Raw genomic sequence first — 23,521 nt, 5'->3', positions numbered from 1 at the left:
CTTCAGTCTTTCAAATGTGCTACCCATCACTACCTCATGTGCTCACCCATGCACATTCATGATCTCTACGACACACGCTAATTCTTACCCATTGTTTTTCTCTCTGCACCATTATTAGTCTGGTCCCAAAGGGGTTGCGCTGATTATTGTAACACGTCTGTCTGTCTGTCTGTCTGTCTGTCTGTCTGTCTCTGTGTCCACATCTATATATTTTCACTTCAATTTTGTTTTTTCTCTGCAACTGCTTGTCTGATCAATGCAAAACTTTAAACATAGGAGGGACTCCCCATGGAAAATATATTATTGGTAACTCTGATGTCATAAGTCACATGGTATGGCAGCCATATTGGATTATGGAAAAAAATGGACCTCTCTAAAACCACTCATTAAAATTTTTTTTTGAAACTTGGCATATGTCATTAACATCTCATGGGGCATCTAGGCTGATGATGAAGACGACGTCATCGTTGAAGTGGTATTCCAGCCATAATTGGTTGAATCAAAGTCCTAAGCCCAAAAAGTTTTAAATTTCATATATCTGATGCACGACCTGATGTGAGTGACAAATTAAATTTACGATGTCCATGGTGGCCATATTGGATTGAAAATACATTTAAAAAAAAAAAATCTTCTCTAAAATCGCTTAACAGATCGACACAAAACTTCATACACATGATCGACTAGCCATGGGGAGTGTAATTTGAACTTTTTTCATATTCACCTTCATTGACGCAATTTTTCCTCGGTGCACAAAAATGGTCGTTAAATATCCTAACAAGAACGGCACTCATTGAGCGCAGTCTCACTTTCCAGTGGGCCATCATAGTGGCGTGCCATTTAACAAAGGTATTGTTCAGGATGAGTGCACGAGGCGAGCCAATGCACTATACCGAGTGCCGTTCTCGTTTCTTTTTTGTTTTTCTTCCTTTCTTCATATATTTACATCACCCATACTCCTATGGGTAGTTTGTGAACCTGCTATCCTTTGTCATTCAGCTACTCCATAATCATAGACCCTTGTTAAAATAAATAATTAAATAAAAAGACACCACTGTTCTTTTACTCTTGTCCTCTCCCACTCACCCATTCTGATACATTGTCTTGGTCCCACTGTTACCCTTTGACACACACACACACACACACACACACACACACACACACACACACACACACACACACACACACACACACACACACACACACACACAAATAATTTCATTCTGTGCACCTGCTGCCCTCTGTTGTTTAGTTCTTCTATGAGCCTAAATTGCTGTCTGCAGAAGCAACTTTAAAATATCTTAATGTTTTTCACATGATTTGTACTTTTCTTTTTTTTGTGCTTTATGTATTCTGCATCTTTGCCCCCAGGTATCAATTTATAGAGGAGGCTTTCCAACACCAAGTGGTTGTTATTGAAACGCTTCTAGCCAAACTCCAGGAAAAGAGGAATTATGTGCAGTATTCCTCTGCCCAAGTTCAGAACAGGTACTTGGGTTTTTGCCAATCTTCTTTCAAACATATAATGTACTGTTTCAGCACTGAAATGATTTTGAACTATGTTGTCTTCCTTTTATCTGTGTTCAGACTTAATGAGGTTGCAGAGGTGCATGGGAAAGTGGAGCATGATATAAAGGTATCAATCTTCACTCTGGTGAATGAGATCAACAAGAAGGGGAAAGCTCTCTTGCAGCAGTTGGAGGTACTTATTGTATTCATTAGTTTACTTGCTAGGCCATACACTATCAAAAACTCACTGACGTGGTGCTGCGCAACCTCTCTTTTTAGTTTGTCAGGAAACAACTGCATGTAGTGTTTGCAGAATAGGTAGTATATTTGACCCCCTCAACCATTTTTCACCTTTCTTCTTTATTCTCAAGCCTGAGTGTATGTCCCTCTTCACTCCCCTCTCATTGTCTTCTTCTCCCAATCTCCTTTCCCTCCCCCCCCCCACACTTATTCCTAATTTCCTGACCCCACACCCCACATCCTGTCTTTACTTATTTTCTTTCCTTGATTTTCCTTTGCCAACTTTCTCCCCTCCTCCTTTCCATTTGTGTGCATAACATGTTGCTCACTGCTCGCTCAGTTTTTAGTTTTTGAACGATTAGTTCCATCCACAAACACATTTTCCAAATTATGGACATTTTTTATTTACAACTGTATCATATTACTGCATGTTTCAAGAAAAACTGAAGGCGCCACCCAATACTATAGCTGTGCAGTAGGGATGGTTTCTGGCCAACTTTTCAACCACTGGTTTTTATCCAGGACTGTGCAGGCACCGTGCGCTTGGTATTCAGTATCCTTACAATAGGTGAGAGGGCATCATGTTACTGCATTGAGCAGATTGTGAGACAGAACAGCATTTTCATCATCAGCTTGCTTGCGAGATGGTGTTGACAGATTTATGTGTGGGTTGAGTGAGCTTACTATTCGGCCATTTTTGTTTTGATAATACACATTACAAAGTGATCACACCACAATAAAATGCCATGAAAAAGGAATCGTACTGTTGCAAATCTGGAAGCCATGAGCACACCACAGCCAGAGTCCTTATAGATCAGTTATATTGGTAAGTATGTGTTTCTATTTAGTGCCCCGTCCTATGTTTAATGGGAATTAAATGTTCGTGTGCTGTGGTTATTTTGATAGTCAGGGTTTTCTTTTACATCACTTGTAACAACAACAACAACGCCCATCTTCGCTTTCACAACAACAACACTGCTCACAGCATTCTTCGCACGCTCGCCAGCCAGCGCGTGCGTGGGCGGAGTTTAACCTGAGCATGGCGTCCCTCTTTGGCCAATCGGCAAGGAGCGGGCTTTCACCCGCTCCATCTTCCACTCAGCACCATCGCCATTACGCACGTGGCCAGAGGTGAGGAGGTAGGCAGAGCTACAAAGCCTCCGATCGGGACTCCACCCAGAAGGGTGGGAGTTGCCCCGCCTACCGTGGACCCCTCCAATGGAAGATGGCCAGGGAATCGCGCGATGGGTCCGACCAATCAGGAGGCGAGTGGCCGGGAGAAGAGGCCCTCCCTCCTGAAGAGAAAGTTTGGTTGTCGGGACGAACGTGAGGAGTTTGCGTCCTGAGTCTGCTCGAGTGCGCGTCTCTGCCTGGGTTTGCGGCAGACTGCATCCCTCGCTTCAGAGGTGTTTCGTCTGGCGTGTTACAGCGAGCGGTCGACCACTTTTTATCAAGGGAAATCACCTCGTCTCGCCTCCTCTGGGTTCAGCTGCCCTGGTCCGTACTTTTGGCGACTGGAGCTCCGAAAAGGTGTGGATGATCAGCCGCGCACTCGCTGCCAGGTTGCCAGCCATCCTGACTCCCAGCCGAACTATCCTCCTCGGCTGGAGAGGCGATTAAAGACCCGGAGGGTCCATTTTCTTTTTGGGTGTGTGGGCCTGTCTTGCCAAAGTAGAATTGTTAAGTGCTTTTGCTTGTACATTTGATACATTTCTTATTCGGATAACTCAGCTCTTTGTGTGTTCCCTTCCCCCCATTGTAAAATATATATATATATATATATATATATATATATATATATATATATATATATATATATATATATATATATATATATATATATATATATATATATCCCCTCTTGTTGAATCTACCAGCTCGTTTCTGTGCTTCTTTCATTGGCTTAGCACGGTGTGTGTTGGAAAATTGGGAAACGGTAATTTGTGCATTTGGACCGACGGGTCTTGGTAACCATCCGCTTGGGTTACGCACGGTTCGAGCACGATAACGGTTCGTTCCGCTCGAGGCCTGTCGAGGGTGTGAATTTCCCGGTAGCTTTGCCGCATGGATACTTCGGTATATTGAAGTTCGCAATTTACCCTATTCCACGTGGCCGAATTATTGGCGATTCACGGTCCTGTAAGGGACCTGTGACTTTCGGAGTTCTCCGAGAAGCACGATCGAGATTCCGGGTGTTTGGTGGAGCCGACTACTGCTCCACCTTGCGGTCATGCTTGCCACTGAAACTCGGCCCCACAACAATACCACACGAACAAACCAAACAACAATTGGTATGGTCCATAAAATCTGTATTGATACCCTTGAAGCTGTGCTTAACCTCAGCTGTGTTTTGATGTCATGCTGCATCAAATTGCACCACTCTGTTTAGCGATACTGCACTATGTTGTACTGCCTTACACACACACACACACACACACACACACACACACACACACACACACACACACACACACACACACACACACACACACACACACACACACACACACACACACACACATTTATTGCGCTTTGCAAAGAAAGACTATCTTGGAGTAGCCTATCCTTGCTCACTCACTCACTCACCTCCACAAATATACTCCAAAGTTTTTTTTGTTGTTTTATGGGTGTCGGTAGGGTTTTTATTTTTATTTTTTCCTTCAATTCTGCAAGTTGCTGCACTCCATTAATCTTGGAAGTAAACATGTAAACGAGGATAGCTGGGGAAAGCATATCATCGAAGCAACTTGTCAAGCTTAAAGGTCCCCTGACATGCAAAAGTACTTAAATATCATTTATATATGTCCTCGAGGAGTTTTTCATCATGATTTCCGATCTGACAATGTTTTTTCACAATGCTCGCTCTGTACAATGTTACATTAAAAAAGAAACGTCTTCGGGAACGCCCCTAAAAATTCTCCTGAAAGGGGCGTAACCTACATGCCGTCACGTACAGTATGTCAAAGGATGCACGTGAATTACTTGGGTTGGTGGACTACGTGATTCTATTGGCTTTCTGTGTGATTACTCGCGTTGGTGGTCTACGTGATTCTATTGGCTTGCTGTGTGTTTCCACATTTGATTGGTTGACTCAATCGCTTCGTTCGTTTCTGCTTTAAAAAAAATCGAACATTTGGTTTTGAATAATGGATGGCATGGACTTTCACTTGTCTGGTAGCGACAGTGAGTGTGAGAGAAATGAAGGATTTTGGTCTAAATCACATGGAGAATTGTCGGATAACGTAGTCGCGGGAGGTGAAGTTCAGGCAGCTTTAGATGAAGTACGGCCTTACCAGTTCGAGCACAAAGCAGGACAAGCAGAGAAAAATGGCGATGAAATTCCCGGAGTTCATGACAATAGGGAGGACATCAAAGGAAGACTCGGAAATAACAACTGGTTAGACTAAATCCTATTCGTAATTCAAAAATGTAAATTCGACTTGCATACTGTTCGATATCAGAAATATTTTAGTGAGGTGACGTGAACAGCGCAGCGCAGCGGACATGTTGCTTCGCGGCGAATTAATCACAAACAAGGCCGACCCATGTCATCGGCCGTATCTCTCCGCGCATAAAACGAAGCAATCTCGCTGTCCGGATATGATGAAAACTTGTGTGCAGAACACACTTTGCGATACAATTGTCTCGAGTAGTCCGATATATCTGACGTTCTGTTGCATTTTTATTTATTTCATTCCTACTGTCGTCATGTAGCACCAGTAGAAAACAATGAAGAAAAGAGAATAATAAAATAAAGCAACCCGGACGTCAGATTTATCGGACTAGTCTAGACTCTAGAGTTGACAAGTAACTTGTATTAGCATGCACACAATGTATAGGTCAATGCGTAAGAGTCCCGAGGATATGAGGCCGTGTAATAGGACAGATAAATTTGTCTTTCATAGTTGTGCAAACATTTTTTTCCCTTTTCTTTTATTACAGCATTTTGGCTAAATGTTAATGAATAGCATGCCAGTCGAAGTAGTACCTTCACTTTAGAATAAACCCATGTATGTCGAGTGCAGCCATACCTGGCTTGCATGAATGTGGAATCGTACCTATCCCAGCAGGCTTGTTTCAACGAACAATTCAATAAGCTGCAAAATGTGGGTGCAGGTTTTTCACATTGTTTGATTTTAAAATTATCTCCTTGCGCCTTGAAATGATGCAATATTAATGGTTAGTATTTTACTTGTATGTCCCTGTAATTTCTTTTTTTTAATGGAAAGTTTAAACAGTCAAATTTTATATTTTGTGGACATGGTAATGCCCTTTATTGTGCATACATGTATTGGATTTGTATACGACTACGACAAGGTAGTAAAGGGATAAATAATTGCCTCGTGATTGTTGTGCAGACACGGCTCAGAAGCATAATTTCTTGTCTCTGTGTGTGAGGAATGAGGGGTTGGGATGAATAGAGCCCGTGCTCAAAGTCACTGTCTTCGAAGTGGGCGCTGCAAATGACGCTCGTGTCGCTGGGGCCTTTCCAGTTTCCCCTCGTCAACTTCACTTTAGATGTCCGTATTCTCCGACGATTATCATATTTCGGGAATACATGAAGGCTTACACCGTCTTTGCTTGTATTGCTGCATCCTGCTACGATACATCTTGCAGGCATTTTCGAAAGTACGGCTAAAACTATTTTAAAAATTCGCGAAACAATCACTGGAATTAAGACGATCACAGAGATTGCACTAACATGTGCAAAATGCATTTGTACGTACTTTATAAGGCGCGCGACATCTCGACTCTCGAGTCAATCCATTCTGTGCGAGTTACTGTATGTGACGTCACGCTGCGATTCGCTGAAGTCCATTTTTTTAGGGGCGGGGCATAGCAAGTTGTGAAAGGCTCCAGAAATGATCGAAATATTGCTCTAATTCTCCCATTTTTGATTAAAAATTAAAAAAACATGGGTGATTTCTTCACTGGGAAGGTCAAGTTAATATAAAATTAACAACTTTATTTTTCATGTCAGGGGACCTTTAAATTATAAAATGAACTATTATTATTTACAATTTTGGACTGCCTTGAATACACCAAAAATTCTACATGCACTTTTAACCTTAATTCCTCAAATTGCTCTTACCAGTATGAAAAGCATCGATATTATGGCTTGTATCTCAACCATTACTTTACGGCAGACATGTTGCGATTTGTTTGTGCATGTGCGTGTCTGCGTTTTTGAGGGAAATCCACTCAAATTGTGAAAACTGAAAACTGCTCTATCTTTTCATTATCAAGATTTTAGTAGAAACAGACACTTGTGAACGCATTTTCACGATGAGCGAGACAAATCATTCTCTTCCATCTATCCCTTGCAAATGCGCCATTTTGGCTCGATGCTTGCAGCACAAGAAGGGAGCACTAACCTGCTTGCCGATGATAATGCTGCACCAAACATCCTAGAACTTCTTGGGCAGGAAGGAGGGGAGGGCGATTGGGTGAATCAATTTTCATCTTCTTCGCAGGATGAATCGCCACTATTGTCTCTCTACAGATATAGGTGAAGGAACACTTTATTTGGTCGGAGGGAAGTTATTGACATTTAGTAATACTGATTAGAGCTTCCAAAGATGTCAATGACTGGCATGATTTTGTGCAGAAATGTAATAATAGTGCCTTTTGCATTTCTCCCTCTCTTGCTTTCCTGTTGTCTATCAAGCACCAGGATAAATTGATAAACAAGCCAGAAGGGCACTCTGTAGAGTGCATACTTCTACCAGGCTGATTTGTTTACGTTTTGTATCCCACTGATAGGCCAGATCTGGATTCAGAGCTGAACTAAAATTTAATCGGCTTGTTCTTGTCACCTCACCAAATCATCCACCAAGTTTTATCCAAATCCGTCCATAATTTTTTGAAATATCGTGCGATACAGGCGGTCCCTGACTTACTATGGGTTGACTTACCATTTTCCGACTTTATGATCGTGCGAAAGCAATACACATACGCAACCGTACTTCAAATTTTGAATTTTCATCTTTTCCCGGGTACGATACAACTCTCGCAGTACGATACTCTCTTGCGATGCTGGGCAGTGGCAACGAGCCGCAGCTTTCAGTCAGCCACACGATCACGAGGGTGAACAACCGATACTCTACAGTGTACTGTGTTGCCAGCGTTTTTTGGATATTGTGTTTTGTGTTTTCGTATCCCATCATGTCTACAAAACGCCCATCTGTGTCTCCTGCCTCTGGTGAGAAGAAGAAGAGGAAGGCAATTACTCGAGATGAAACTCAAGATAATTGCCCCGGATGAAGGTGGCAAGCCAGTAATGGCAATCGCACATGAGTTAGGACTTTCGCAATCAACGATCTCGACCATCTTAAAGAATAAGAAGCGAATCGGTGATGCGGTGAAATCGTCAGCATCGGTTAAATCCACTGTCATCACGAAGAAAAGAGCTGTGCTGATTGATGATATGGAAAAATTACTTGTCACGTGGTTGGAAGACCAGATACAGAAGCGCGTACTGCTTAGCCTACTGACAATCCAGGCGAAGGCAAGAAGTCTTTACAATACGCTAAAAGAGCGTGCCGATAATCCTACATATACGTAAATGTTTACAGCATGTCATAGGTGGTTCCAATGCTTCAAAAGGCGTCATAATTTTCATAATGTGAAGGTCAACGGTGAGACAGCAAGTGCCGATACTGAAGGTGCGAGGCTTTTAAGGAAGAGCTGCATAGGATAATTGAGGATGCGAAATATTTGCCAGAACAAATATTTAATGTCGATGAAACGAGCTTGTTCTGGAAGCGTATGCCAGAGCGTACATACATTCATCAAGAGTCCAAGACAATGCCAGGATTCAAGGCATTTAAAGACTGTGTAACACTGCTTTTGGTGAAATGTTGCAGGGTTCAAATTAAAACCTTTCCTAATCTACCACTCGGAGAACCCTAGAGCATTTAAGAATGTGAGCAAGCATAAGCTTCCCATTTATTATCGCCATAACAAGAAAGCCTGGATGACATTAGCATTGTTTGAAGACTGGTTTTTGAACTGTTTTATACCACAGGCAAGAGAATATTGTGGGCAAAACAACATCCCATTCAAGATTCTTCTGATCTTAGACAATGCTCCAGGGCATCCACAGCATATCGGCGACATGCATCCTGATGCAAAGGTTGTGTATTTGCCGCAGAACACAACCGCACTCATTCAACCAATGGATCAAGGCGCAATAGCTGCGTTCAAAGCATACTATTTACGCCAAACGTTTGCTTAGGCTGTTGAAGTGACTGAATCTGGCCAAACGCTTCGAGAGTTTTGGAAAGGTTTTAACATTCAAAATGCTCTCCGGAACATCGCTGCAGCATGGGAAGAAGTCACACAGCAATACATGAACGGCATTTGGAAGAAAGTTTTGAACACATATGTGAACACATTCAAAGGCTTTAACAAAGATTCTGCTGTTGATGAAATAGTAAGTAACAAGATATTAGTGCTTGGGAAACAGCTAGAAGTGGACATTGATGAAGAAGATATTCATGAGCTTGTTGGCATTGAGGCTGAAGAGCTTTCCAATGAGGAGCTGATCGAACTGGAGGAAGAAAGAAGTAAAGAAGTTGAGGCAGAGGAAGAAGAAGTTATACCCGAGGCACCAAGAAAGTTCATAGCAAAGAAACTGGTGGAGGCGTTTGCTACTATCAGCAGTGGCGTACAGATGTTAGAAGAAATGGACGTCAATTACGAGAGATTCGCAAGAGCTGACAGGCAGATACAGGATGCTATTACTTGCTATAGAGAAATATATAATGAAAAGAAGAAACAAACTACAGTCAGAACTTTATATCTTCCTGAAGAACACTATGCCTGCTAAACCATCAACAAGTGTCGATGCCCCCAGTGCTTTCTACCAGCTATTCTCGAGCCTCATCAGAAGAGAGAGAAATTGATGACCCTGTCACTGTATCATCCTCATCATTCAGCAATTAATTTTAGTTCAATGCCTCAAACATTCTTCAGGCCCACTGTGCTTTCAGCTGTGTACGTTAATGGTGAGTACCCATACAACCATTCTGTTTTTCACTTTGAGTACAGTATTCAATAAATTACAAGAGATATGCAACACTTTATTATAAAATAGGCTTTGTGTTAGATGGTTTTGCCCAACTGTAGGCTAATGTAAGTGTTCTGAACACGTTTAAGGTAGGCTAGGCTCAGCTATGATGTTTGGTAGGTTCGGTATTAAATGCATTTTCGACATACGATGGGTTTATCGGGACGTACCCACATCGTAAGTCGGGAACCGGCTGTATATTGTTTTAGCCCAATCACTCAATGGTGAAAAATCACTTAAAAAATTCTCAGATTCGGATCTTCACCAAAATCTAATAATTTCGTCCTTGTCACACACACAAACTCTACACCAAATTTCGTCCGAATCCGTCCACAACTTTATGAGATATTTTGTTCACAGACAGACAGACAGACAGACAGCGGTGAAAACATAAGCCCTTTCCACCTTCTGTGGTGGAGGTAATTAATATGCTGACTTCCTTGGTGGTTACGCATGCATTATTCACATTTCTTTCATCTCTTACAGAATTATGTATTTTTCTTGTCACAGGGTGCCACACCACTTTCCTTTAAATTGTTTACTTTTTTTTTTATTTTTATTTTTTTTTCGTTACCAACAGGTTTCTACTTGCAGAATTTCATGAAAGGTCATTCATTGAGCATGACATCTTAATTGTTTGCTATTTTATTGACTTCTTCACTCTTTTTCCCAAACTTGTGGTGTGTATCAACTTCATAGCAGGATGATCACTTTATGCATTGAAATTGTTAGCAGTAGGATCCTGAGAGTGAATTGCTTTGAGTTATTTGATAGACAGCTGAATTGGCCAACACACTCCTCAAACTTGATGCAAGGTAAGCTTTTACAAAGTATAGGTCACTGCCCACTCCTGGAAATACTATACATACAGTATATTGAAAGCTTTGGCAGTGAGAATGGCTGCTACATCACTAGGACTTTTATCAACAGTAGCTAAACCCCCTTTGTGATTTAATTAAAAATATATTTATTTATATTTTGTTGTTTTATTATTTTGATCGAAAGCGTTGAATGTGACCGCTTTTGTGATCTGGACTGTGCAGGCACCGTGCGCTTGGTGTTATTTTTCATTTCGTTTCACAAACGGCACTTGATTATTTGGAAATCCTCTCGGAGAAATCACAAGCCTTCCTGAATTATGTCATAATCATCATTTGATGCACTTGCACCAGATCTACCAAACCCACTTGCCATCACGCTAGCAAGACTCGCGATCCTTCAGCTTCTCATTGGTTGAAAAAGTATAACGTTGTTGCTCCCTGTCTTCATCATCGAAGCATATTGAAAACTATCCAAGCCAAACAGATGCACCAGTATTGTGCCACCATTGTCACGCTAGTGGACGTCATCCAGTGAAATGTAAACACATTTCAAAATGATTCAATAATGGCAATTAGTTTGCCATCCTGCTCATCGTCTGTATCCATTCCGAACACCATTGGCATTGATCAGATCTTTCTATCTCCTTGACAATGAAGTTCAAATTGAGTTGCTTTTCCTCCCCTCCTTGACCTTTCATCTACACCTATAAAAGGCAAAAATCTCCCTCTCTTTCTCTGTTTGTGTGTGTTCTATGCACGGCCACATATTTTCAGTTACAAACTCCAAACTCGGGGTACAAATACAACTTTGTGTGGGGGGTAACATCGGCCACGGCTGCGGCCTCACGCGGGATTGTGGGGGTTGGGGAGGGGGTGGAAATTCTCCATGTAAATGTGTACTTTGTAGTGCCACCTAGTGGTGGTGGCAGAGGTTCATACAATTTTCAAATTTCCTTTGGCGACAAAGTGTAACTTATTCACATTTTTCTTCTGGCGCAATGCTGGGTAAATCTGCTAGTTGTGTCTATTTGTCATCTCTCTGCAATGCTGCTTTTATTTTGCATCCACGAAATACATTGCTCAACAAACTACTGTTTCTTCCCTGCCATTCAAATGATGAGAAATGTTTTTGTCATACTGTATATACAAATTTGACAAAAATTCTGCCCCATGTGTCTATTCTGTTGATCTGTCACAGGGTTCTCTTGGACCCTCTTCAGGTGATTTTTCATGACTCTGCCAGATGGATAGTTAGTGTTCGTGTTACTCATGATCTTTCACTTCATGATCATATTTCCCATTGTTGATGTCTCGGGTGGCTAAAATTGTCCTTATGGAGATGCCTACTCGATGTTGAATGCTAATCGATCGGGTCGACAGTCTATTATCATTCCTCATTGTGAAGTCCTTCAGAGAAATGCTGCCTTGAAATGGAGCAAGAAGACTGTTCCCTAATTAATTGTACTGTGTCTGTTGATGACATTCATGGATATGTGTGGCCAATCTTCGTTTAAAAAGTAGATGTCTCAAAGCTTTGGGAAGAATAATATTTATGAAAGTGTAAAATTTAGTTTCATGTGATGTCAATTGCTTTTTCAGATTTATTGTTTTAAATGGAATAATTGCATTCAAATCGAGCTTTTATTTTCTGTACCGTTTCAGGCTGTGACCAAGGAGCGGCAGTCTAAACTTCAGCGGCAGCAGAAGGAAGTTGTGGCATTGGCTCGACATACTGAGCACATTCTGAGTTTTGCACGGTGGGCAGTTTCTGGGGGGAACAGTACTGCCCTGCTGTACAGCAAGCGACTGGTAAGATGCCTTTTCAGAGAGGAAGGAGAGTGGAGGAGCACCAAACAAATGTGTGACCACACCAAAACACATGTATGGTCAATGAAATCCTCAAAGTGAAATACAAGTTAAAGTTCAAGAACGGAGAATTATTGCATCTGATCTGCGCAGTTCTTGGTCTTTAATTTCTCACGTCATGCAACTTCATAGCAAGTTGAGAACCAGTTGTTATTTTTTAAATCCTCATTATAATCATGTGTGTAAAATTTAAGTTTTAAAACATTTCGCCTCCGTTGCTGAAGTTACCGGCGGTATTGTTTTCAGGTTGTCCGTGCATGCAGAATTCGTTTGAAAGGTTTTTGTTCAAACCCTTTTGAGATTTTGGTTTCAAAAGGTCATTTGTCTATGGTTGTGTGACCTTTAATTGAAAATCTTTGTTACCACAATAACCTGTGAACCACAGAAGGATTTTGACCAAACTTGGCACAAGTATGAGCTGCAATACAAAGATGAACTCATTTGATTTGTGTTCAACAGTTCAAAGGCCATATGCCATTTGAAAATAATTTTACAGATCACAACTTGAGTTTAAGCATCTTAGTGGGGCAGATAACAGCAATTTTTGAGAGGAATCGTGCAAATGATGATACAACCATCAAATATGGCACATTTGCTCTCCAGGGGATTCTAATCAAATCTGCCTGATTGGCCATTTGAAAATCCAAATTTTGAAAAATTTGAAAAAAAAAAAAACTTCAAAAAGTCAAGATCACGAATCAATGTTGGATGCTGGCTGAGATTGGTGAATGTTTCAGAAACATCATCAGACGTTCCAAGTCTGCCATGCAGTTTTCTTCCCTTTACCGTGGAAGGCAGACACGACGTCACATCCAGTGAACGCATGGAAGTATGGGATCCCTCTAGCTTTCTCAGGCCCTATTGCAGAAACTACCTCATGGACTGGAATCCATCGCGCCTTGGCTCCTTGGCCAAAGGCAATCCACATGTTCGCAAGACCCAGTTCCTGTAAGGATGGCAGTACAGATATTGCTATGCCTAGTACGTCCGTGTCATTAGCCTTCATGACAATGGACTTGCGACCATCCGTCGTTGCATCCCTGGCGTGTACAAATATTAGAGTGTCAGCTTCTTCATGACAACATGGAGACACAGCATCCAGTGACTTCCTTGTGTTGCTAATGGCATCTTCTCCTTTTGTGACAATGACTGCGCTTGTTGTCTGTGCTTCACACATCTTTTCCGCAAGGAAGTGAAACAGCTCAGTCTTGTTGCTGTCATCTCGAAGAAAGCTTCTCCAGTTACTTGGGGTCTTACTGGTTCCTGTCACTCTTCTTCTGATTCCTTGCCCCCTTTTCGACCTTGCCTCGGACTTCAGACTTGAATTCTTGTACATGTCAAACACTACGTCCACCCTCTCGTACCTGGCACCATAGGATTCCACCTTTGGGATGATGTCTTCTTTAGCATAGTCATCAAATATCTTTGAAGTGCGTGGAGGTAGGGCATTGATAAGTGCTGAGCCATCAATGATGACTGCATCTCTCCTTGGTTCTCTGTCTGGGATGTTCACTTGCGCTTCTAGAATTTCAGCCAGCTGTGACTTCAAATTTTTTTGAAGTTTTTTTTTTTTTTTTTTCTTCAAAATTTAGATTTTCAAATGGCCAATCGGGCAGATTTGATCAGAAAGTTGTGCAGAACAGAAATGCCAAATTTGATGCTTTTATCATAATTTGCATGATTTTCTACTATCTACTGCACGATCTGATGTTTTCTCTCTTCCACTTATCTCTCTTTTTCTCTCTCTTTCTCCTGTCTCCTCTCTCTCTCCTTCCGCTTCCTCTTCCTCTTCCTCTTCCTCTTACGCTCCCTCTTCCTCTCTTTAACTGAGATCAAACGTAACAGTGAATTGATATCCAATGTGGGTGGAGACAGAACCATTGATGCATTTGCATCAAATTCTTTTTTCTAATTCTTGAATTTGCTCTAATTACGTAACTAGAGAAATCGAGAAAAATCCAATATTCACTAAATATCATTCTCCATTCATTGAAATGATGACTCCATGGACCAGGTACTGAAATCTCCCCCCGTTGGGAATTTTGTAATCTGATTTTTCATAAATACTACAATGCCAAGACCTGTTGCTTCCAGAGAAAATAAATAAAATTAACTTTCACCCTTTAAAAATCCTGCAAATAAAATTTTGAATATCAGTTGCTTTTTTTGTTCGGATCCTTTTCTCACTTGCATTGCAAGTTGAGCGTCCAGCTTTGTGATGCTTCAAAAGGCAGTGTATAATCAGAAATACTGTCTGAGAGGGTGATTATGAATAAAATGGAAATGTTAAAAATAAAAATTATTGAATATAGCTCGTGTTTAATCGATATGAGAAATGGGATTGAATTCGACTCACCATTATTATAAGTGAAGAAGGAGTTTTTGTTTGAATGTAAATTTAAACCAGCCCATCTGTCCTCACTTTACTCAATGATATCATACTGTTTGCAGATTGGGCTTGATTAGTAGTATCTGCTATAGGACAATTGTCACTGGCCGGACGGATGCAGGCAGGAATGGACAGATGCAGGGACTGACGTTGGCACGTCAAGAACGAATTACTTTTATATTTTAGATTGAAACCGGCCCATTTATCCTCACGTTACTTAACTATAACGCACTGTTTGCAGATTGGAATTGATTAGTAGTATCCCCTATAGGGCAATTGCTGACAAACGGACGGACGGATTCGGGCACGGACGAACAGATGCAGTCATGCCAAGATCGAGCTCCTTTTACATTATAGCTTCGTCCGAAGACTTTGAAATATGTTTGTTTGCCATTTACTAGAGTGTGCTACTTTGTCTTACAGACCAATTTGTACTCGTATCCAAAACAGCCCAAGTGCAAAAGGAACGGTTTATAAAAACGCACCCATGTCACTGCTAACATCTATCTATGTACTGTTGAAGGCATCAACATTTTTGATATATCCCATCATAAAACATTGTTGAATATTTGTTATATTTGGATTTCATGATAGACAAATTCACTCAAAATATGTTAAATTTAGCTTTGATCCTCTTGACATGTAACACAATCATTGATAGTGCACTCAGATCAATTAGATACAACATCTTATACATTGGCAACCAACATCAAAATAACCACATATAAAGTATTTTGGTTTCTCAATGGAATGCCTCGCAAGGTTCATACATGTTATGAATTTGTGTACTGCTGAGATCTATATAAAGGAATGCACAATCTTTGAAAGAATTCACAACAAAAATACCCATCAGAATATAATACATATTGTTTTAGTACCAGTACACATATTTCGACAGATAAAATTCTGAAGTCTACTCATCTTCTTCACTGCTGTCATCAACATCATCAATGTGGAAGATCACATATGTCAAGGTGGTGGCGGACAAAACAGCCAGATCATTTTCAACGGCAACCACCAATAGTTTGCCTTTCAGAAAGAATATCCACCAGCTCCTGTGGAAAAAGAGAACATAATGATATTGATAATTGTCCATTGTAATTTTGGAATTGTGTGTGTGTTTGTGTTTGTGTGTGTGTGTGTGTGTGTGTGTGTGTGTGTGTGTGTGTGTGTGTGTGTGTGTGTGTGTGTGTGTGTGTGTGTGTGTGTGTGTGTATTGTTGCGAATTCCCGCCGGCGTGCGGGCGGCCACGTAACTCGAATCGCGGCACGTCGTCCATCGGACGGACAATTCTGTCGTGACCCTCTCGGAACAACGCCGGGAGCTAGTCACGGGTGGGGATTTAACCCCACCACGACCGTGCCAATTGCCCACCCGCGCAGGATAGGGTTGCTCGCCAAATTCGATCTACCTCAGTACTTGCGCGAATGGTCGACCGGGCGATCGTACCTCGCCGCAGGTCGACTCCGGACACGAGCTGCTTGGGCGGCCCGTTCCGTACTATCGGGATAACCGAGCGGTGTTATCATCAACTTGGACGGTTCACACTAATTACCGGGATCTTGCACCCGCTACGAACCCCTTACGTGAAGCAAGATGGAAATTCAAACGAAGGAAAGGACGCAGCGAAACGGGGAAAAAGTTCACACACACAGACCAGCACGGAAGGCACGTATTTAGTCATACAGTAATGCACATAAAGCAATTAAAACAAAAGAAACAATGCAGAGCTACAACCGGATACGCGCACACACGGCAACACTTAAAAACAGTTCTACTTTACGAGACACGGCGCCACAAGATCCATACAAAAACCCCGAAAAGAAAATGGTGACTTCCCTTTGGGCCGTCGAGTCCCTCTCCCACGTCCATCGGCGTGGTCGCGCCTGGCCGCGACTCCGATCCCTGGCGTGGTAGGTGATTCCTCTCCAGCGTGCCTCGCGCCAACATGTGTTGGCCGCTCGACGCCACGGACGGGGTTTCCGGCGCTATTTCAGCGCGGATAGAAAGGGGGGGGGGAAACGTGGTTGCTCGAGGTCGTGGTGTGGGGAATGGCAGACGCTCCGCCCCGCCAACGGGGTCTCGGGACCGCACCACAGAAGACCAGGCCAGCGGCCACCACGAAGAGGAGACTAAGACGAAGAGAGCAAGAGCCAGAGAGAGAAAAAGACGAAGTTAGCAAGAGCGCCAAAAGCGCTCCGCCCATGTCCGACTTTAATAGCCCGGGGCTCCGCCCCCGTTTTCGGCTCCACCCTCCTTCGAGAGGGTTCTCGAAGAGGGGTGTTCCTCTCCCCGACCGCCTCACGCTGGTCATCCACCAATCGGCAGCGAGCTGCCCTCCCCTCTTCCTTCACACCAAGCGCGGGGAAAAACAGGCGGTAAAACCGGCGCGTCCTTGCAGCTCCTTTCTTGGCGCCCTTGTTGCCGTTCGGAAGCGGACGTAGTGGCGAAGATGTAGTAGCGTAGATGGTGGAGGTGGCGTGGTTGCAGTGTGGTTGGCGCTGTGATGGGGATGGCGTGGTTGTTGAAATGTTGTGTGTTTGAAATAAAAGATAGAAAAAGAAAAACGCCTAACTCGAAGGATCGCAGCCCGAATGGATCACATAAATTCCCTCTATACAACGGGTTTGGGCTAACTACACATTTACCTATGAAGATATCTCACCTGATGGTCCTGAATGGTGGTTTGTGAATTTCCACAGCCGTAACTATATATATATATATATATATATATATATATATATATATATATATATATATATATATATATATATATATATATATATATATATATATATATATATATATATATATATATACATGTATGTATATGTCTGATATCCTGGTGTTGGTGTAGTGGTTAGGGGAGCGGCTTGGGATCCAAAAAGTCCTGAGTTCAAGCCCCGTTGGCCGCTTGAATTAATACACACCAGGAGGTTGACTCAGCCTGTCATCCTTCCGAGGTCGGCGAAGTGAGTACCAGTGTACTGGGCCCGGTGTATGTCCCGGTTCGAATAGGTGTACCATATCCCTGTGTCGTAAGAGGCGACCAGGGTTGGCGTCAGGAAGGGCATCCGGCCATAAAACATTGCTTCAAGAAAAAGCCCAACCCCTGCACAGCAGGGAAAAATGGCTGTAAAAACGGTCATTTTTTTTTTTTTTGGTCTGCACGCACTAATCTTCTGAACGGTGAAAGATAGGAGGAAACATCTGAAACAAAAATGTTGGGACGGGCCTGGGAAGGTTATAGGCGAGGTAGCGATGCCCCTTGGCCTGGAGAGGGGTGTGGGGGGAGTTTCCCCTTCACCAACTCTCTTGGGCCCTGCACGCACTAATCTCCTGAACAGTGAAAGATCGGAGGAAACCTCTGAAACAAAAAATGTCGGGACGGGCCCTGGGAAGGTTATAGGCTAGGTGGCGAAGCCCCTCGGCCGGGGGTTCGGGGGGGGGGTGTTTACCCCTCACCAACCCCCTTAGGCTATGACTGCCGTGGCCCAACAGGGAAATGATACTGAGCTCGCGTCAGACCTATGCATAGAAGATTAAATTCATTCAAAAAGAACCCGGGTAATGCCGGGTGCATTTACCGTGTGTGTGTGTGTGTGTGTGTGTGTGTGTGTGTGTGTGTGTGTGTGTGTGTGTGTGTGTGTGTGTGTGTGTGTGTGTGTGTGTGTGTGTGTGTGTGTGTGTCTATTATACTAAAAACTCGGCTCGCCGTCACACGATTCCTATGAAATTGCTGTGGCACTTAGCGGACATGCCGACAATGTTTGGGAAGTCTTGGCGTTCCATAGTACCACTTGCATTTTGCACAATACGTATTTTTGTCATTCCTCGTGTACGGTCTGTCGTCTGCTACCAGCTATGTTGTACTGCTATCCCGTGCATGTGCACGGGTATCGCTCGTATATATGGATTACTATCATTACATCTTTTGACGTTTTACTTTTGTTGTGGGATTGTGATGGATGAACAATAAGAATAAACCAATGTCACCCGCAGGGTGACCCGTATCTTGCCAAAAGGTGACCATGTGTGACTTCTTTAAGGTCACACTGAGGTGAACAGAGCTGCTATCCACCAGGAGCGACTCCTTGAGGAATATCTGCCTACGAGAGATTCCGATGAGAATCGTTCTACAGAGTAACCATGAAAAATATGCTTTTGTCTCATAACGTCACCAAATGACGTCATAATGTCTCAGGCTTGACATATCTAGAAAGCACTCATCGAGGTGTTCAATTTGAGGTCCTACACGATATGGTTCCTAAAACTTGAAAATTTGACCTTGGGGTCAAATGTGTTTGACCTGAGGCGCTCACCATGAAGGTCAAGGCCAATCGCCACCAAAAATTAATCAGCTGAGCGCCAGACCATGAACTATATTCCCATGAAGTTTGAAGACGATCCAATCAAAATTACTCAAAAAATAAGGGTTTCGTCGACTCCCCTGATTTGCGACAAAGTGACCTTGACCTTTGACCTTGACCTTCAAAATTGTATGTGCTGAAAGGGACCTCTATAGGCCTCTGATATGCGAAGTTACAAAAATTTCCGATGATAACTGTGCTCTGCAGAATTTTTTATATGTGATTACAGACAAACAAAAAAAACAAAAAAACATACAAGCTGACTAACATCTTGCAAAAACTTCGTTTTGGCAAAATAATAATGAAGAAGAATAACAATGAAGAATTACTCCATGGTACAATTCCACAATACGACACCGCAATGTTCTTGTGCATTGGCATCACGATTACACAAAAAAAGTAAAATGTCAAAAGATATCGTGATGCTTCTCCATAAGAGGATTGCAGTGTCGCATTGTGGATTCGTAATGTGGTGTCATTCTGCTACTTCATTTTCTTCTTCATTCATCACAATCTCACAACAAAAGTAAAATGTCAAAAGATGTCATGGTAATCCATGAGGATTGTGATGTTATATTGTTGCATCAAAATGTGTCGTTCCTACCTTGTTTGGTTGTTCTTTTTGAGATTTCATCCCTCTGTTTTTACATAAATTTTTTTTTTAATTAAAAAAAAAAATATGTATGTGATTATTACCTGTGGTATCATAATTACCATCACAATTAGTCATATTCTAAGATCCCATCAAGTCGCCAACCATGTGAACATGTGAATCGGGACTAAGTGACTTAGGATGCTGGACCTGGGATTTTTTTTTTCACATAAGAGCCCACTCGCAGTACACGTGTGTCATTCATGAAGACTGAAACAGAGGTAATAGGCTGAAGTTGATCCTATCTGATCGAGACAAAAGCTGGCTGCTGCGGCCTGTCTGGGATTTCTGCTGCACTGTATCGTACCACAGGTGGTTGATGTTGGTGACGCATTTCCAAGTCTTACCATGCAGAAGACAGCAAATACATTTCTCAATGTCATTATGAATGGCATCAGATACTCCAGCGGTATTTCCTAGTTCTTGAAAAGCAGTCAATTTGCTGTTTTCCTTCAAAAGGCTGTACTGTATGGTCTTATTTTTCCTTTTCTGGCAAAGGCACTGGTTGTATCGCATCATGTGAATGCATGCATGCCAAGTAGTGCCTGATGCATACCAGGACCGTGAATTTCATGGAGAGTTTTGATGTCATGTAGGTGCTGTTTGTTCACAATACTGGTGGTCAAAGTAAATATTTGGTGCTATTTGATCACAATAGTTCAACAGTAATACAAATACATCATTGTCAGGTGATCTCACTATGATGTCTGTGGACATTGATTGTGCTGCATGTAAATAGTGTAGCAAGATCCCCGTATATGCTTCTTCTTGTGAAGAGGTGAGCTCCCGTACCTGATTGCTTTGTCTGGTGTGACCATCAGTACTTGTCACACACACATATTTTCCCCACAAACAAAGAAGAGTTGGCGGTCCAGCAATCTTCTTACATAATCTTTTATCTACTTATGAAGAAGCTTGATTATATTCTCTCTGTGCTGTTCATAAGGAATGAGTTTTGATCTATTAGAAACTTGGTTAAAGGTCCATTATTATCAGTTTAATTTTGTTCTCAATTTACACAGGAGCTGTTGGGCATTCTTCTGAAAGACAAACTTTGGTGGATGCCGATGAAGATGTTGACCTGGATGGCTTGTCCGCCAGCTTGACAGATGTGATCTTCAGTGTTTATGATGATTACAGCAGTGAAAAAGAGGAAGAGTAGACCTCAAATGTTATCTGTGAAAATACGTGTACCGGTACCAAAACAATATGTATTCTATTCTAATGGTTGTTTTTGTTGTGAATTCTTTCAAAGATTGTACATTCCTTCATATAGATCTCAGCAGAACACAGATTAATCACATGTATGAACCAAGTGAGGCATTCCATAAAGAAACCAAAATACTTTCTGATGGTTATTTTGATGTTGGTTGCCAATGTTTCAGATGTTTGTAATTGCCCCCATCTCCCATTCCTTCATTTTACTCATCTCCCATTTTTCCTTCCCCCCCCCCCCCATCTCACATTCCTTTCTTCTCTCCTTTCTTTTGCCTTCCTCCAGATCCACTACAAACCCCAAACCCTCTTCCTTTTGTCCTCTCTTTCAATTGTCTTAAAATGTGCATGCCATATCTCTTAATTTTTACTTATTTCCTTTTACAGTGAATTAATATAAAGAAACTTCCAGTGATCTTTTCATTTTTGTTGATTTTTATACTTGCTGCTGCTGTGCTCTTTTCCTATGTTCCTTGGGGGTGTGCAGATCACATATCAATTGCGTAATGTGTTGCGTGTGCGATGTGACCCAGCCCCCGTTACCAGCAGTGGCATTCGCTTTCACTGTGATCCTTCGTACTGGGCTAAGAACGTCATCAACTTGGGTATGAGCCATGAGATAAGCAAGCTAGTGCAGATCAATTGGTGCATGTGCATTTATGAAAGTGAAGTCGGTGGCTTGTTATGGCAGTACAATATTCACCTTTTGATTTCAAAGTTTTCGGTCATTCTTGTTGGTCTCACTTCCGACAGCAAACTAAAAGATTTGAGAGTTTGGACTGTTTATAGACATGTGCTGTGATGTGTTAAATTTTGCTTTGACACGCATCATTTTGTTTCAACAACTGATTGCCAAGCAAAGCACTATCTTAATTTGAGACACCACTTCACACACTTTCATACTTGTCAGAATTTGAACAGCAGTTTTCTGCACAAAGTCATGACTAACGGAGGAGGATGAAAGGCAGTGAGAGGGTTTAGACCAGGGATCGGAAACCCAAATAACAAGAAAAGGCACTTTTTCCAGTGGTCAAAAATGCAATATCTTGAGTGCTGCAATGCATGCAACCCCTATTTCAAAAATCCTGGATCACTGTTTGCATACACTCATGCGTTCTTTGGTTCCCCCCCCCCCATATGGGGAACCAACTTCCATGTTCTCTTCAATGTCAATCTTCCATCCAGGTCTGTAAGACAACTGTTCACCACCATCTCAGATCATCCCCAATTCAAAACCATGATCTTTTCTACCCCCGTTAACCTCTCCCCCCCCCCTCCAACCTCCACCCAAAGCCCACATCTTTCCAAATTTCCAGTTTTTCCTTCCTGAGAGCTTGCTTCTGCATCCATCTTGTTCCCACTCCATGTGTCCTCCACAACCCCCTCATTTCTCCCCAAATCCATTGTTTGTTCAAGTCTTCCTCCATTGTATTACCACTCCTTCCCAATTCCATATCCAGGCGATGCATGACGCCATGGCGCCGAAGGAAGGGAGTACTCAGTTTTCACTCCATTTGTTTGTTTTCTTGTTTGTTTGCTTGTCCGGGCGATATCTCAGCCATCCTTTGATCTGGGAAGCTGAAATTTGGGGACAAAAGTGAAGATGTGCATTGGCAAAAACAGATTTTCTTTTTATTTTTTAATTAATCAATTAATTGATTAATTACCTCATTATTATCGATTTATTAATTACTTATTTATTTTATTTCTCATCCTAGCAATATCTCGGGCACTTTTTGAGCTGGGAAGCTGATATTTGGATATGACTATGACCAAGTGATTTGGCAATAAAGATAATTTTTATTTTTATTGATTGATGAATCAATTAATCGATTAATTCTTTTCTGTCTTGCTTTCTGGGCGATATCTCAGCCATCCTTCGAGCTCGGAAGCTGAAATTTGGTGACAAAAGTGAAGATGTGCTTTGGCGAAAAATTTTTTTTTTAATTTTTTGATTGATAAATGAGTTGATTAATTATATAATTATAATTATTATCGATTTATTAATTACTTATTTATTTTATTTCTCATCCTGGCAATATCTCAGGCACCTTTTGAGCTCGAAAGCTGATATTTGGACATGACAGTGAACAAGTGATTTGGCTATGAAGGGTATTTTTGATTTATTGATGAATCAATTAATTATTTATTTTTCTGATTCCTTGATTTTCAAAAAGCTACAGATTTGGAGGAAATGGTGGTGGTTTTGGTGTGCTATCAGCCATTTGATTAAGAAATGAATTATTTTACGATTATTATTTGTTTATTTTAATTATTCAATTAATCAATTGATCAATTATTATACACCGCTCCTTTCAAATTCCAACTCCATGTGCTGCAAGGCGGCATCGCCAGACGCTCTGGCAATGTCGCGTGCTGGATGATTGGTTT

At 41.8% G+C, this 23,521-nt stretch overlaps 1 protein-coding gene across 1 annotated transcript in view; it reads left to right on the top strand.

Annotated features, from left to right (window-relative positions):
* LOC147024419 (E3 ubiquitin-protein ligase TRIM33-like) overlaps positions 1-23,521 on the top strand; it is a 204,351-nt gene that overhangs the window by 92,932 nt on the left and 87,898 nt on the right. The window contains exons 5-8 of the mRNA XM_085884330.1: positions 1,369-1,485; positions 1,585-1,699; positions 12,301-12,447; positions 21,618-21,735. Coding sequence (XP_085740456.1) covers positions 1,369-1,485; positions 1,585-1,699; positions 12,301-12,447; positions 21,618-21,735 — 497 coding nt within the window. The remainder of the gene's footprint in view (positions 1-1,368; positions 1,486-1,584; positions 1,700-12,300; positions 12,448-21,617; positions 21,736-23,521) is intronic.

The sequence above is a fragment of the Eptatretus burgeri genome, chromosome 6 (assembly GCF_056783735.1).
Source record: "Eptatretus burgeri isolate ZD-2024b chromosome 6, Ebu_testis_v1, whole genome shotgun sequence".
NCBI lineage: Eukaryota > Metazoa > Chordata > Myxini > Myxiniformes > Myxinidae > Eptatretus > Eptatretus burgeri.
The sequence above is the reverse complement of the archived record's forward strand: the minus strand, read 5'-3'. Positions and strand labels throughout refer to the sequence as shown.